The 14,784-nt window shown below is 38.1% G+C and overlaps 1 protein-coding gene across 1 annotated transcript in view; it reads left to right on the top strand.

Moving 5' to 3' along the window:
* Window positions 1-14,784, top strand: part of KMT2E (lysine methyltransferase 2E (inactive)) — a 56,242-nt gene that overhangs the window by 8,700 nt on the left and 32,758 nt on the right. Inside the window, 1 exon segment of the mRNA XM_066318673.1 lies at window positions 9,980-10,164. Coding sequence (XP_066174770.1) covers window positions 10,094-10,164 — 71 coding nt within the window. The 5' untranslated portion in view covers window positions 9,980-10,093.

The following is a 14,784-nucleotide window of genomic DNA, read 5'->3' as shown; positions in this document are numbered from 1 at the left end:
AATTGGCAGTTAATTTTCAATCCTGGGTGTTGAGTTCTGCAGATAGAAAACCTAAAATCTGTGAGCATGGTGTGCTTTAGTGTATCTCTGCTAGCTGCTTCTTTAATAGATTTCTGTTCAATAAACTAATTCATATTCTTTCTGTAACTGCTTTTACCTTTATTTCTCTTCTGCCACTCACTCTGTTTCTCTTCCTAGTCCCATATTTTGTCTAACTTCCACTGAGAGAAGAAAAGGAGTGAAGAGAGAGAAGAGGTAAGGGCAAGTCTTCATGTTTTAAGAGACTGGCGTGAATAGTTGAGTAAGAGACCTTGCTTTCATTCACAGGAATAGGCAAGAGCAGCACTACTGGAACAGCAAGTAAAGGAAAACAGCTTTTGTCCAGTGGACAGAGGCTTTGGTGTATAGCAGAGGCTTGGCTAAACTGGCTGACTGACTCTTGGTTTGTACTTACAAGTGTGGCTTGCTTTGTGCAGACTGGAGTCTGTGTAGGGCCTGTTATGACCTGTGTGCCGATGGAAACCATGTTACGTGATGGAAACTCCAGGGTTTTATGCATAAATCTTGGATACCAAGAAGGAGGCAGGGGGTTTTATTTCTCTGTTTTGGATGCTAAACTCTGACCAATTCATTAAGTTCAGCTGTCATTCCAAACATGACTGTGGCCTTTGTTGAATGTAAAACCCTGCGTTTGCCTCAGGATGTTCATAAGCTGAAACTGGTTGCCCAGAGTGGTTATGGATGTCCTGTCACTGGAAGTGTTGAAGCCCAGGCTGGATGGGGACCCTGAGCAGCCTGGCGCCAGAGGTGTCCCTTGGCCAGGTGTCCAGCCTGGCACCAGAGGTGTCCCTCGGCCAGGTGTCCAGCCTGGCACCAGAGGTGTCCCTCGGCCAGGTGTCCAGCCTGGCACCAGAGGTGTCCCTCGGCCAGGTGTCCAGCCTGGCACCAGAGGTGGAGGTGTCCCTCTACAGCAGAGATGTTGGAACTGGGTGATCTTTCCAGGTCCCTTCTAACCCAAGCCATTATGTGATTCTGTGCTACTAAATCATGCTTATTGGCACTATTTTAAAAGCAAAGTTGGAGGAGTCTTACTTCGTAGTTGATTGTAATAACAGTGTTTCTTAAATAAGATGGTCTAATGATTAAGTAGGTCTGTGTCAGTACAACCAATAATGTAATAAACCAGAAATTTGACAGGGCTGGGAACTTTGTAGCCTGAAGCTCTCTGAAGCTTACTGAAAATCCAAAAGGAGATGGGGGCAGCCATGAGCAATGTCCTGTGAGAAACAGGGAGAGGAAGCATAATGATTTTAGCCATTTCTACCCTGTGTGACTTCAAACCAGCCATGGCAGGTACATTCTTGGGTTTTTGTCTGTCTGACGGGGCACGTGAGAAGGAGCTAGATGGACATTAGTGCTCACTATGTGTAGGTGACCCTGAACAGCATAGGAGGTTATTGAGGGGGTTGTGAGTGAGGCTAGAAGCAATTCATATTGTAATGAGGGAGAAGATACTGCTGAGAGGGATATAGAAAACATTAAATCCATGGGAATGTTGGAGCACGCACTACAAATACCAGATCTCTTCTAGAACAAGTTGTTGTTCCTATATGATTTGCAGGACTTGGTCATTAATAGCTCATAATTTGTATATTTGAGAGTGCCTGCTATGTCTTATTTTTCCTACTCCCCTTTTTTTCTGTCTCAGCACAAATTAGAAGTAAATTGCTAATTTATCTGTTAGCTTACCACAGAAAGCAGCAGACAGTAGCTAAGGTCTTGAATTTGAACTTGCAGTTGTTTCTAAGCCTTCACAGTTCTTACTCAGTACTTACTCTCACAGTAATTGCAGTGGTGTCACATCTGGAAGTTGAATATCCATCCTAATCTCTTAGGAAAATCTGTACAGTTATGAAGCATGTATGGGGAAACAGAAAACTTCCTTGCATGTAAGATTAGTCATTTATTCATGTATTGTGCTTCTAGGTCTGATTAAAGGTGTGTTACCTCCTGAGAAACAGACAGCAATGAATAAATATTGATTACTTTATACATTTATTTATGATATGTGTAGATATATATGCCAGTTTTTTCCATATTTGTGTGTTGATACAAGCATTTACATACACATATACACATGTGCACAGTATAGTTCATGTTTGGAAGGATATCTAGAGTCTACCATTAAAATGCCAGTTTCTCTTGCTAATTTTGAAAATAATCTAATTCTTGTTAGACTTGTATGCTCAGAGCAGTAGTAGAAAGTAGCAGTTTAGAAAGTAGCATGATTTTATTTATTGAAATCTTCTTTAAGTCTTTTTCCTTTCCTAATTAAAAAGAAAGTTAAAAAAATCAAGCAAGTCCAACAAACAAACAGAACCCAACACACACACCTCCCAAACCAAAACAAGCAAACAAAAAAATTCCAAAGGGACAAAATACCTGTAGGTAAGAAAGCCAAGTAGTAAAGCTTAATTTGTTTGTCTTATGAAGTTCAGGGCATCAGTTTTCACTGTGTGTTTGTGAACTCTGACAAATTATTGATAGTTGCATTTTTAGTTCGGGTTCTCCTGGGTAGATTGTGCTGGGTATACCAACTTTCCTTAGGTCCCTTCTTGGGGATTTCCTGACGTCCAGGATGGTTCCCATGACCACGGGTTAAAATTATTGGCCTGTAAATCTGAAGGAAAGTATGACAAGAATTGCTTTTGCTCGTGATTGCAAAATGTGTGTACACATGTGATGTAATTGGAGGGAGGAGGAGAATGCTTAGATTGTATTCTCAATAAATGCAACTTACCCGTAGAAGATGCACGGTGAAGTAATAGAGTGCAATAAAACAGAGTATTACCTTTTGGCCATCTATTACCTGAGATGACTTTGTATAAGCAGGTAACTGACAATAAGATATGCAGGAGGTAGCAGAGGTCTGAAAGGAGTAATACAACCTTGGAAATCTTTGCACCTTGCCTGGAAGACCTTGCTGATACGGGAAACTGTAATTAGTTTTGTAGTGATCCTTTGTAACTTTGGAGCCATCCTGGACTCACAGTAAGAGTGAATTTTCTACTGGGGGCAAATGGAAGTTAAAGAGTTCTGGTTTGATTTTAGTGCTGCCGTTGAACATTTTTACATTCAAATTGGCTTTAAGTTACAAGCAGGTTAGCATTGTGTGCCAGTTAAACTGAAAGGTCTTGCTTGACTCAAGACTGTCATGTAGATAGATTGTGTTTTAACACTAAATTGTTTTTATCTGTAAATCTCATAACTCTTCTACTCTTTCTCTTGTTCCTTAGTCAGTACTTGAGTGGAAAATTGACTGTTCCAGCAAATTTCATTTGTTGCTTCAAGTTAATTCCCTTAATATTCATACTCGTCTCATTGAAATGAGCCTTAATATATCCTGTGTGTGTTCTGATACTTAGTTCTGCTCCAGGAAATGGTTACTAATTTCTTGCCTGGATTTAAAGGTGTGAGGGAAGGGGTTTACCAGTACTCATAGCTTAGCAAAAGAGAGCCTCTTCTGTGCTTGTGTTCAGGGGAAATAAGCTCTGCATAAACATGAGGTGAACTGTCCATTGGTGGGTGAATTGGGAAACAATGTAACTTTTTAAGCGTTGGGGACTGACAATTACCCTTGTCCATTTTCTTTACTCAATTTACTACACATGGGAAAGTTTCACCTTCCCCACTTTGACCTTCTATGTATTTTGTAATACATATTTCAAGTTTTTTGAAATTTTTTATTTTTTTAATGCTGCTTTTAAGGAAGGGTAGTTGTCATATGTAGATAAGCTGGAAGGTTTTGATTAATTTTTCAACTCTAGTTATGGGGATTTTGTATATGGACCTTGTGAAAATACAGAGTAAAGAGATGCTAATTTGGTTAGCTAATATTTCTGTAGTGGCATTAGTTAGGGACTTCAAGATGATGTGGTATGCATTAGTATAAAATCTAAATAATTATTTATCTTAAATCAGCACTGTTGCATCTAATGCACTAGCCTAATTACTGGCTAATTAGAATAAGATTTTTTCCCCTTAAACCTCTGTGTTTATGGACATCCTGGTCATTCTCTTTGTAGAGGCATTCTGTGATGAAATCTCCCAAATCTCGAAGGATCTAAACCATTTAATATTTTTTCTCTTGTAATTGTAGATAGGTAATGGCTGATAACTGCAATTGACAGAAAAATATTGAAGAACTTTACATATATATTGAAGTAAAAATAGTAACAAAAAGATTTAGTATTTCTGTAATACCTAGTGATGTGAGAAACTTGAACTGATTTAGCAATCAGCTTACTTAAGTTAGTTTAGTCTGTGTATGTAGGAAAATTCTTTTATTTGAGGTAGGGTGTAATTTAATTGTAAGCTTAATTCATGATTCTGCTTATGTCCCTTTATAAATTAGAAAACAAATGTTAAGTTTCAAGTTGCTTTGAATTCTGTTCCTAACTTCTACAGTAAATGTATTTTTTGTAACTTTTGTATGCTTTTTTGTATTTGTCACATGACAGCAGAATCTGAAAATTGATTCATGGGAAGGGAAAAACAAGGAACAAGTGACGATGTGTAAAAGATGTCAGAGATGTGAAGAAGAATAGCAAAGGCAGCTTCCATTCATTTTTTTCCCTCCTTGGTTTTCATAGTATTAGACATAAACGTGGTTGAAAAAACCCAAATAACTAAAAACCCTCACCATATTGTAATAAATAATATTATTGTAAGCATTATAAGTAATAATGCTGTCTTGTTATATATTTATGTCCCTTTAGGGTTTTGGTGGGGGTTTTTTATGTTTAAAACAAATAATTTGTTAGAGGTGTAACAATTGCCACCATCTCTTATAATTTATTTTTATGAAATGTTCTGTATCTGTGCATCTAAGCAAGAGCTTTAGTATTCTTAGACATACAGTCTTTTAGTATTATTAGACATACAGTACTTTAGTATTCTTAGACATACAGCATAGGGTCTAGCAGGTTCAAAACTATTTCATGATCACACACCTTCTGATTGAAGAGCTGAGCTGTCTGTATTTGGGGGTTTTTCCTCCTTCGTGTACCAGTGGAAAAGTTAAGTTTTTTCTTCTGAGGTGACACAAGTGATCTTAGCAGGACATGACAGAGAGGAAACATGTGGTCTCTGTGAGACCACAGAATAATGTTGTTTTAGTGGAATACCTCAGGGATAAAGTGTGAGTTATTTCCTGTTCTTTAATGCATGAATTATGTTCCCTGTACAGAGCCACAGAGATTAATATTTTGGAATGTATTGCACTCTTATACTTCTGTTGTTTGAGTACAATTAATTTTTACAAACAGGGTCTTGGTGTCATAAAGTGGATCTTGAGAAGTGTGGTGACGCTTCTGGTATTTCAGTCTTGATGTGGCTGTTGAGTCAAAAAGCTCCTGTGTATTCTCTAGAGACAATGAGAGTGCCATTAAAAGTAAACCAATATGAATGAAGGGTGAAGTGTGATGGGTGTGAGGAGGCAGATCTTGCACAAGATAAACGTTTTAACCAGGTTGAACAGAAATTTGTCTGGTTTTAAGATGAACATTTTATTATTAGGGCAAGATAAAAATTTTTTACTGTAACTAAATAAAAGCAAAATTTATTTGAATAAGGGGTGTTTTTTCTCACATAATACAGCTGTAGGGTGATCATGAGAAAATTTGGTGAATCTAAGAAATTGCCAAAATTCTTTTAGAGCTTAGAGTGTACTATCATTAATAAAGTAGACTAACAAAACTGGAGGGGCTCTGCTGTTGTTAATAAAGGTACAATGGATGAACCACTTTGCCCAGTGAAGAGCTGATCAATGAACTTTGGGCTAGCAGGTTTTAGATAGTGGCTTTTAACTCTGTGACCCTGAAATTGCCTGGAGAAACCAGTGTGGTCTTCCTGTCTTTCAAATTCACATACTGCACAAAGAAAGACTTTCTTAAACACTGCGTTGTGGAAATGAATGTACCTATGAAAAGAGTTTCTTAAAGGCCAAGGATGACAGTTTGTCTCAGTTCTGAAAGAATAATTACTCAAAATAGATGGATACTTGTAGGAATTGGAAAGTACCAAATCATGACAGCAGATAGTATTTTATGACTCATCTAAAATACCAGGCTTCAAAGGATAAGACGTCTCTTCATAGATCAAATTCCTCAGTGGTTGTGTTATTTTCTTTCTGATCTTATACAAATACTGGGAATATTAATATGTCATGACAGTGTGTCTGTTTCTGACATGGCAGAAAATTATTATTTTCCATCATTCCAAATTTGACATCACAGTAGTGATCATAATTGGATGGCCTATATATAAGGTCATAGTTTTGTTTAATAAGTGTGTGTATTGTTATTAATTTATCCTAGATCTTCCCTGCTTCCATTATGGGCATTTGTTGAGGATGGCCACTCATAAATAATGAGCAGTGTTTGTTTGAATTAACTTGACTGTGTAGGTATTGCAAGCTGGTGACTGCCTCCATTCTTCCATATGAACTATAGGCAAAGAAAGGTTTGGGGGGGTTCTATGTGTGTGATGAAGAAGGTGGTAAAAAACAGTGAGTTAGTATTGCAGTAATGTTCCACTTCCTTTTAGATAAAACGTCTGTGTAATGCTCTTCAGGCATAAAAATCTTTATTTGTCAAGTTTCTGATTTTACTCAGTGTGGATCAGGCTATTAGAATTTTTGACTGATTTCTGACAGAGCTGTATTTGAATGGCTTGCCATAGGGTAGGAAGCTTATTTTGGCTGTGTCCCCCTTGTTTTTCTTTGGGTTGTTGCTGTTGTTGTTGTCCTGATGGCTTTTTTAGCAAGAATGGTGATGTATTTGCTTTGTCAGAGATTGTCATTAATTGGGACATGCTTTAGCCATTGATTTTCAGTCTATACATAGCTCTAAAAATACATGGATAGCGCTTCATTTTTCTGCATTACATTAAAAAAAAAGCCCCAAATATCAGTTGATTATCAGATTTGGTAAGCAAGTCTTTTTTTGTGTTGACAGTGGAGGTCACTTGAATATATGATGATTTGGTAACCTCAGTTGTTTTATGTAAGTTTGGAGATGTCACGGCCCATTAGACAGCTGTATAAGCATGTTCTTCACTTCCATCAGTCTCCAGGGTGTTTTTGCTTGTGTTATTTTACAGCTGATGCTCTACCTGGCCGAAGTGTTTAAAGAAAACGTTTTAAGAAAAACCACACTACCACCAAAATCAAGTTTAGGTGCAGGAAACATCTTTGTAAGTGAGGATCCCAGGCAGTGTTGTCCAATGGCCTTTAGACCTCCACTGAACCACTAAAGCTGTTTTTTTAGAATTACCTAGTAACAGGCATAAAGAAAAAAATCCTTTCTTCTAATGATTTGTTAGCATAGGTCACAGTGCAGGGAGTGATGGACCGGCCATTAACCCTGGGCTGGATTTAGCTGGATTTTAAAGATTTGTGGTGTCCTTTCAGTTATTGGGTAAATTTTCTATTTTTTCAGAAGATGGGAACTAAATGGTGAGTTGATGTTTCCTGTAAGTTGTCAGTGCAGCTGTTCAGGGTTCTGCCCTGCGAGTGGAGTTATCTGTAAGGGTGGGTCTCTTAAACTGTTCAAGAGGTTTATGGTTTTTTCAAGCCTTCTACTAAAAATATTCTACACCTCCTTTTGATATAACATGTTTTTCTTGCTAACTTATTCTTGAAAATAGTATGTTTTTTCTTAAATTTTTACATAGCTAATGATGTGGTTTGTTGCTTGTGGTAGTTGGTAAGAAAATGCTCAGTGTTTAAATGAGGAAAGCAGAACATTTCAATGGTTGCTTGCCTCGACAGCTTTCCAGTTCATTCTGTTTGGTGTGTCACCAAAGTAGGAGCAAAACACACCTTCGGTGTCTAGAGGGAGAATGAATTAACTGTAAGTTTAGGCACTTCAAACATCTTGGCATGTTCTTAAGTTAATTGCCAATCTTCAGTAGTGTTTTAAAATTTAGGAAGTTAGAGGAAGACTTGCTGCCATCTCATACTTTAGAGGTATCTTGTACATGCCACTTTGTCATCCTGAAGGTTCTGACCTAATAAATAAAAGAAGATAATTCAGATTAAATTCACAGTGTTTGTCTAAAGTCCATTTTTCACCAGGGGCTTGTGCTTTTTGTCAGTTTGGCAGGGATAGCATGTTAAAATTAGGTTCAACAAGGAAAAATGCCAGATTCTGCACCTGGCGTGGGGCAACCCTGAATGTATGGACAGACTGGGCAATGAGAGGCTGGAAAGCAGAGCCATGGAAAGGGACCTGGGGCTCCTGGTCAATGGCAGGTTGAAGGTCAGTCAGCAGTGCCCTGACAGCCCCATGTCCTGAGGCCATCAGGCACAGCATGGCCAGCCGGGCAAGGGAGGGGATTGTCCCGCTCTGCTCTGCGCTGGGACAGCCTCATCTCGAGTGCTGGGGGCAGCTTTGGGCACTACAGTATAAAAAGGGCACTGAACTGTGAGAGAGTGTCCAGAGGAGGGCAACAAAGATGGTGAAGGGCCTTGAGAAGAACCTGTGTGAGGAGGGGCTGAGGTCACTTGGTCTGTTCAGCCTGGAGGAGACTGAGGGGAGACCTCACTGCAGTTACAACATCCACATGAAGAGGAGGGACAGACATTGATCCCTTCTCTGTGGTGACCAGTGACAGGACCTGAGGGAATGGCCTGAAGTTGTGTTGGGGGATGTTTAGGTTTCAGTATTAGGAAAAGGTTGTTCTTCACCCAGAGGGTGGTTGGGCACTGGAACAGGCTCCCAGGACAGTGGTCACAGCTCCAGCCTGACAGAGTTCAGGAAGTGTTGGGACAATGCTCTCGGGCACATGGAGTGACTCTTGGGAATGGTGCTGTGCAGGCCTGGGAGTTGGTCTTGATTCTTCCAGCTCAGCACATTCTGTGAGACTACGAAAATACATTGATCACAAAATTGTTGTGCTCATGCAGACATCAGCTAAGGTACAGCATTTTGTGGTGTGAGAGGAGTGTCATTATTAGGCACTGTATGTGCTTCTTCGCCAAGTGGTCTGTGGTCATGCACTTAGACGTTTTGGCAAGAGTTTGCAGTTATTTGTTACATAAGTACCGAAGATACTGTTTTACTTGAATTACCTGGTCACATGAGTAAAACTTGGTCTGTATTCGTGTATCAAGGAGTTTACTAAGCTGTGAACAGCTGAGAGCAGTTTGCATTTCTCCTGTACTTGGTTGGGTGTTGTGCCCTATGCAGTAAGGGAAGTGGGGGACTGGTAGTAACTGGCATACAGATCCGATCCTGTATTCACTCATGCAAGTCAAGCAGATTGTAGTTTGCTCCTCCACCGTTAAAAACTACTACTTGATTGTTTCTATTTTACTCCTTTAAAAAATCACTCCCAGAAGTGGCACTGAATAGGCGTAGTATATTCTAATGGTGATTTATTAAAATGGAAAATGTTTCCTATCATTACTGTGAACTAATGGAATGATTTTGTTTCTTAAAAAATACTAAAGGGTAGCTAAGACATTGGAATTAAGTGCAAAACAAAAGTGAACAGTATTGCCTATGACCTACTTGCAAATTCTCTAACTAGGTTTCTGTTGAAAGGTACAGCAACTAAGCTTTGACAACACAGGGTAGTAAGTAAATGTATTTCATATTTGGTAAATCTGCTGTAAAATGAGTCTCTGGCACTTCCCTGGTTGTACTGGGGTTTTTAATCATAAATTGTCCATTTTTAATATTTCCAGGTTCAGGTGTTAAGATCATCACATTCTTTAAAGCAGTTTATTTGCAGTTAACTTTTACAGAAGGTTGAATGTTTTTGCTTTTGCTTGTGTAAAATAAAACTAATTAAGTAATTGTGACAGATATAAGTGTTGAATTTTTTTAAGTTGAAATAAATATTTGATGTAGAATTGCCTGTGTTTAAAATGAACTGACTTCATCTTGTGCATGTTTTATTGTGTTTTTGACAGGGTTTGTGGATGCACTTAGATGTTTGCAATGAGCACTGTGGCTGGCATGCCCCAGTGTTTTGGATACCAATGCATAGGACTCCGTAGTAATCGAATTTATCAGAAACGAACGTCATGAGCATAGTGATCCCATTGGGGGTTGACACAGCAGATACTTCTTATTTGGAAATGGCTGCAGGCTCAGAGTAAGTATGTGAGCATAATTTGTAAGTTTTCTTTACTTACTTTTAATTACTTCTATTTTGTCCTTCATGACTGTTTTTTGAATACAGTTGGAGAAAAATTAAAAGTTTCCTTAGTTTTGTTGAATCTTTAATTACTTAAATTAATAACTGTCGCTTTATTCTTGTGTCAGTTTCTTCCACTTCAGGGGGAGCAAAGAAGAGATGCTAAATGGTTTCTACAAACACGTATTTTCCTTGCTTATCAGACTGAGAAATAAAGATGATTCTTTGTTTACTTCTCATACTTCAGATATTTTGCCATTTCAGTTTCCTTTCTAACTACATTTAAATTTTGGGGGGCATTCTGCACATTAGAAAGATAAATCAATTTGGTGGATTAAACTGCAAGAAAGTAGTAATTAAGACAAAGATGCATTTCTTAATGAAAATTGAAGGCTGAGCTTAAATGTAGTGAGTTTCTGGGTTTTAGGGATGGGGAGGGTGGCTTGAGGGTTTTTTTGTTAAGTTTGGGGAGGTTTTGTTGTGCATGTGTGGTTTTTTTGTGTTGTGGTTCTTTCCTATTTTTTTCCTCCTAGTCTCCTGTACAGTATTGAAGGCTAAGGTCTAGGTATTGTTAATCTCTGACTGGATATGATCCTTGTCAAACAAACCTTTCCATTGTGTAGCATCAACATGACTGTCAAATGTTTAAGAAGTAAATGGTTGTTCTTCCAAACCTTGAAGGAAAGTTTGAGCAGAACTCTAGAACAGCTTTTTAAAAGGATGTTTCTCTACTTCCAGTTATATATGAGGCTATTCTAGGTTTGTGCTGTTTATTTGAGGAGAACCAAGAATTTGGAATTCAAAATTTTTTGTTACATTAAATTTTTAAAGTTGTTTTATGTTTTCATATTATGAACACTATTTACCTTAGTGCAGATTTTTTTTTTTAGCTTTAGTGAACCATTCACATTTCTTTTTGTTATCTTTTCCTGTGCTTTTTTTTTTTTTTTATGTTTAAAGAAGGTCATGATTCCTGAGGTTGCTGACATTCCTTGCAGACACAGCATGTCATGCTGAAATTAAAATAAATAAATTCAGCTTTCAGTATAAACAAGATAGAGTTCACAATGTGTTATTTGCTTGATACTGTGGCAGAGCAACCCAGTTAGGAGCTGCTTTTCTTCAGCTGTTAAGTGGCTGTTACCAGTTAGATGAATTCTTGTCATCTCTGCTGTACTCACGTTGAAATGTGTAGCTGCATGATTGGCGTGCGCTGATTCAAAAGCCATGTCACTGTCACAGGTGACACAAAGGTGTGTCCCTAACCTACCAGTTTACACAGCTATAAACCTTTTCTGTCACTATCTGTGTGGTTTACTTTTTGTTCTTGTACACTTTCTTCCAGAGAGTAGCGTGTTGAATATAGAGAGTATTAGTAACAGTCCTAGATGGTCTTTGAGCAGCTTCTGGGGATTTCCCAAGAGGGAGGAGCTGGAATTTTTCCACTGTGACTGGCAGGTCTGATATTGCTTCATCAGTTGCTGGAACATGAGCAAACACAAGAGTGGGGGAGTGGCAAACTTGATTATGCAGGAGAAGAAGCTTAGGGAAAAGCTCTTTGTGTAGTGCAGTCTCTCGGTGCGGAAAGATTTTTCCTTATGCTTCAAACCAAGGCAAAAGCCTATTAAAAAAGGAGATAATTTCTATGACTAATAGTTCCACGTATTATTTAAATAATTGTAGTAAATAGCTGGGTGTAGAATAGTCTACTAAGAGGTTTAAGGATTTTAAAAACTGGGTGAAATAGTTTGTTTCTTAAGTTACGTGTGCTTAAGTAGGGTCTCCAGATAGACCTTCGTGTCATCATAGTCAAAACACACATACTTTGCCTTTACTTGTGGATCTTACTAAAGATGAGGATGTGTGACTTCCTAGTGGTAAGGTCTTTGTAGCAGTAAGCAGAACAAGCCATTTCTGTGGGTTCAAAATTTGCTTCCTGGCTTCAGAGAGTGCTTGTGTAGCTTACAGCATAAGCTACACATTGGGAAATGCCATTGATGGAACTGCTTTTCTGCTTTTAGTATATATATATACATGTCTTTTAGAGAGAAGGCCTGTATGATAAACCTCAAAATCCCAGTGTACAGATCACTGTACTGAGTTCAGTATCCAGGAGAAAAAGAACATTGGTGTAGTCTTAAACAGAGATAATATCGGGCCAGCCTGTACTTGCAGGGCCTGCTGCAAGGTGCTTAGGTAGCAGAGCCCACTCCCTGGTAGAGAAACAGCCCTTGTCTAGGTATTGAAGCCTGTCAAATGGCTTTGGTTAGATGAAGTATCTTGAAACAGAAAATATTTCTCATGCAAAATATATTGTATTCTTTTATCTGAGATGATCTTTTCAGCTAGATACTGTTCAGATGTGCTGGTACAAACAGGAAACAAACCTGAACTTCAAAATTAGACCTATCAAATTGGATTGTGGAAGAGTGATGTTGCTGAGGTTACATTAGGAGTTCTGACACATTTTCAGGAAGTACTCTTAGTTAGGTTTTCACAGCCTAAAACTTGGATAGCCCATCTGTCTTGGAACATTTTAATTTTAGTGAGGTTTTGTTTGCCATTTGAATACATACATATTTATGGAAGTGGGCCGATGGCCCCAAATCCTAACGGATTGTATTTTGGGTATTAGTCAAAAACTTATGTGGGTTTTTTTTCTTTTCCTTTTTTTTTTTTTTTTTAATTTATTACTAAGTTGTCAGAAACAAAGCAGTATTTAAAAGGAATGACGTGAGAGAGATCACGTATTAGAGATGAACTGACTTTCTTTGAATCATTGCTGGTTGATTTCCTTAATATAAGTCAACTATGAATGCTGTAGAGACTGATGTTTTGTAAATTAACTGGTCTGGAGTGTTGCTTTAGTTTCTCACTAATGCCATCTGCTGGCAACATGCAGAATAATTCGTTTCCATTTTAGAATCCAGCAGTAGGAGATGACCCAGAACATGTAGTTGTTTACTTGCTGTATGAAAATTTTCTCGAGGCTTTTTGTTTGTTTGTTTAATGTGGGTATCTTTTTAAATTGATTTTAGAAAATATTATATTTCTGTTTTTAAGGTACAGGAATGGCTTAAATCACTGCAGCCCAAGAGCAACGTGGAAAGCTTTTGTGTAGAGCTTTTTGTTCTGTTTCCTGTGAACATTTTGCCCAGTTTTGAATTGCTGACCACAACACATCATAAGTATATATGGTATTTTAGCAAAATACCATGGTCAGTTTATCACAGTAATGTTTGTTTATTTAGAAAATAATATTAACATTTTGATCAAGCTTCAAATATACTGTGTTGTAATACAACCATTGCAGTTTTGGTAAAAACCAAAAATACAATAAATATCTTTCTTAGTTACACAGTAAAGAGTGCAGTTGTTTGAGGTGAAGCTGAAAAATGTGGTATGATAAGAAGGCTGACAGGCTTAGTACCTCAGTCTCTGAGAGAACTGGCTAATGGCCAAAAATACAAGCAAGGAAAGCCTCACAGTGTTCTCACAGATCTGAATGCTTGCGCTTTTTCCTCTTGAAAACTTGCTTTCTGGGATGGCAGTAGGAATGCCAATGGTGAGATGAGGGGGTGTTTGTCTGTAGTACAGTAGTTAGTGCCTTGCTTCTTGGGCTCTGGTACTTTAGCCAAAAAAATGTAAAGCTTGATTTTTTAAATTTTGTAGTATCTCATTCTTTAATCATCTATACAGTTAAATATTTCGCCAAGAGACATTTCTTCTCAAAGCTGTGCATTTTTGAGATGCTTATTTCAGAAGAAGGGCTTGACCTTTGAACAAACAGGAGTGTAGAGGGTGTCTTCTTTGTTTAAGGTCATGCACATGTTTGGCAAAACCAGGAGGAATAAGGAATTCAGTAACCTGTCTGTCAAAATTATTTCTGTCTGTGGCTCTCTGGAAAAATGGTGCCCATTCTGTACTGTGTTATGGGGTCTGTATTACTTTGCTGTTGACTGTAAAGGAAGCTTATGATAGTTAATTTCTGACTTCTGTGAATTCTCTTGGAGCTCCTAACTGTAGTTCTTGGTTTCTTCCCCAGCCCAGTGCAGTGGGTAAATGGCACAGTAACAGTTACATTCAGAGCTCTACTGAGCATCTGTTATCATTTAAGATAGTGTCTGTGCCTGGATAAGCATTTGGAAAAAGTTCTACTGAAAGCTGATTGTGCTCCACATTTTTTTAATAGTTGCCTTTCTGCATCATATGATTTTTCTCCCGCCATTTTTCTGGTTTTCCTTGTTAAAGATGTGCCTTTTTCTTAGTAACGTTGTTCTCCGATTCTGCTTTATCAATGTTAAAACAGTTGGTGATGAATGAATGATTTTGGAAGCTTTACACTCCTGCTTCCCACCATTGTTCTGCATCTAAATATTAAATTTTGTTCTCTGAAGTGGTTTATAAATTGTAGGAGTAATAAGAAATGGATGTAAGGTGTTGGGTATATTGTCTTTTCTCATACCCTGAAAGAGAGCTGGACTGTCTTTTTGTAGTCAGTTGATGAAATACACAATCTCTCTTTTTAGGACACTTTCATTCTGGTATCTTTCACTGACTGTTCCTGTGTTTAAGTAG

This window comes from Sylvia atricapilla, chromosome 5, assembly GCF_009819655.1.
Source record: "Sylvia atricapilla isolate bSylAtr1 chromosome 5, bSylAtr1.pri, whole genome shotgun sequence".
Classification (NCBI taxonomy): Eukaryota; Metazoa; Chordata; class Aves; order Passeriformes; family Sylviidae; genus Sylvia; species Sylvia atricapilla.
Note: the sequence above shows the minus strand (reverse complement) of the source record. Positions and strands in the feature narration are given on the sequence as shown.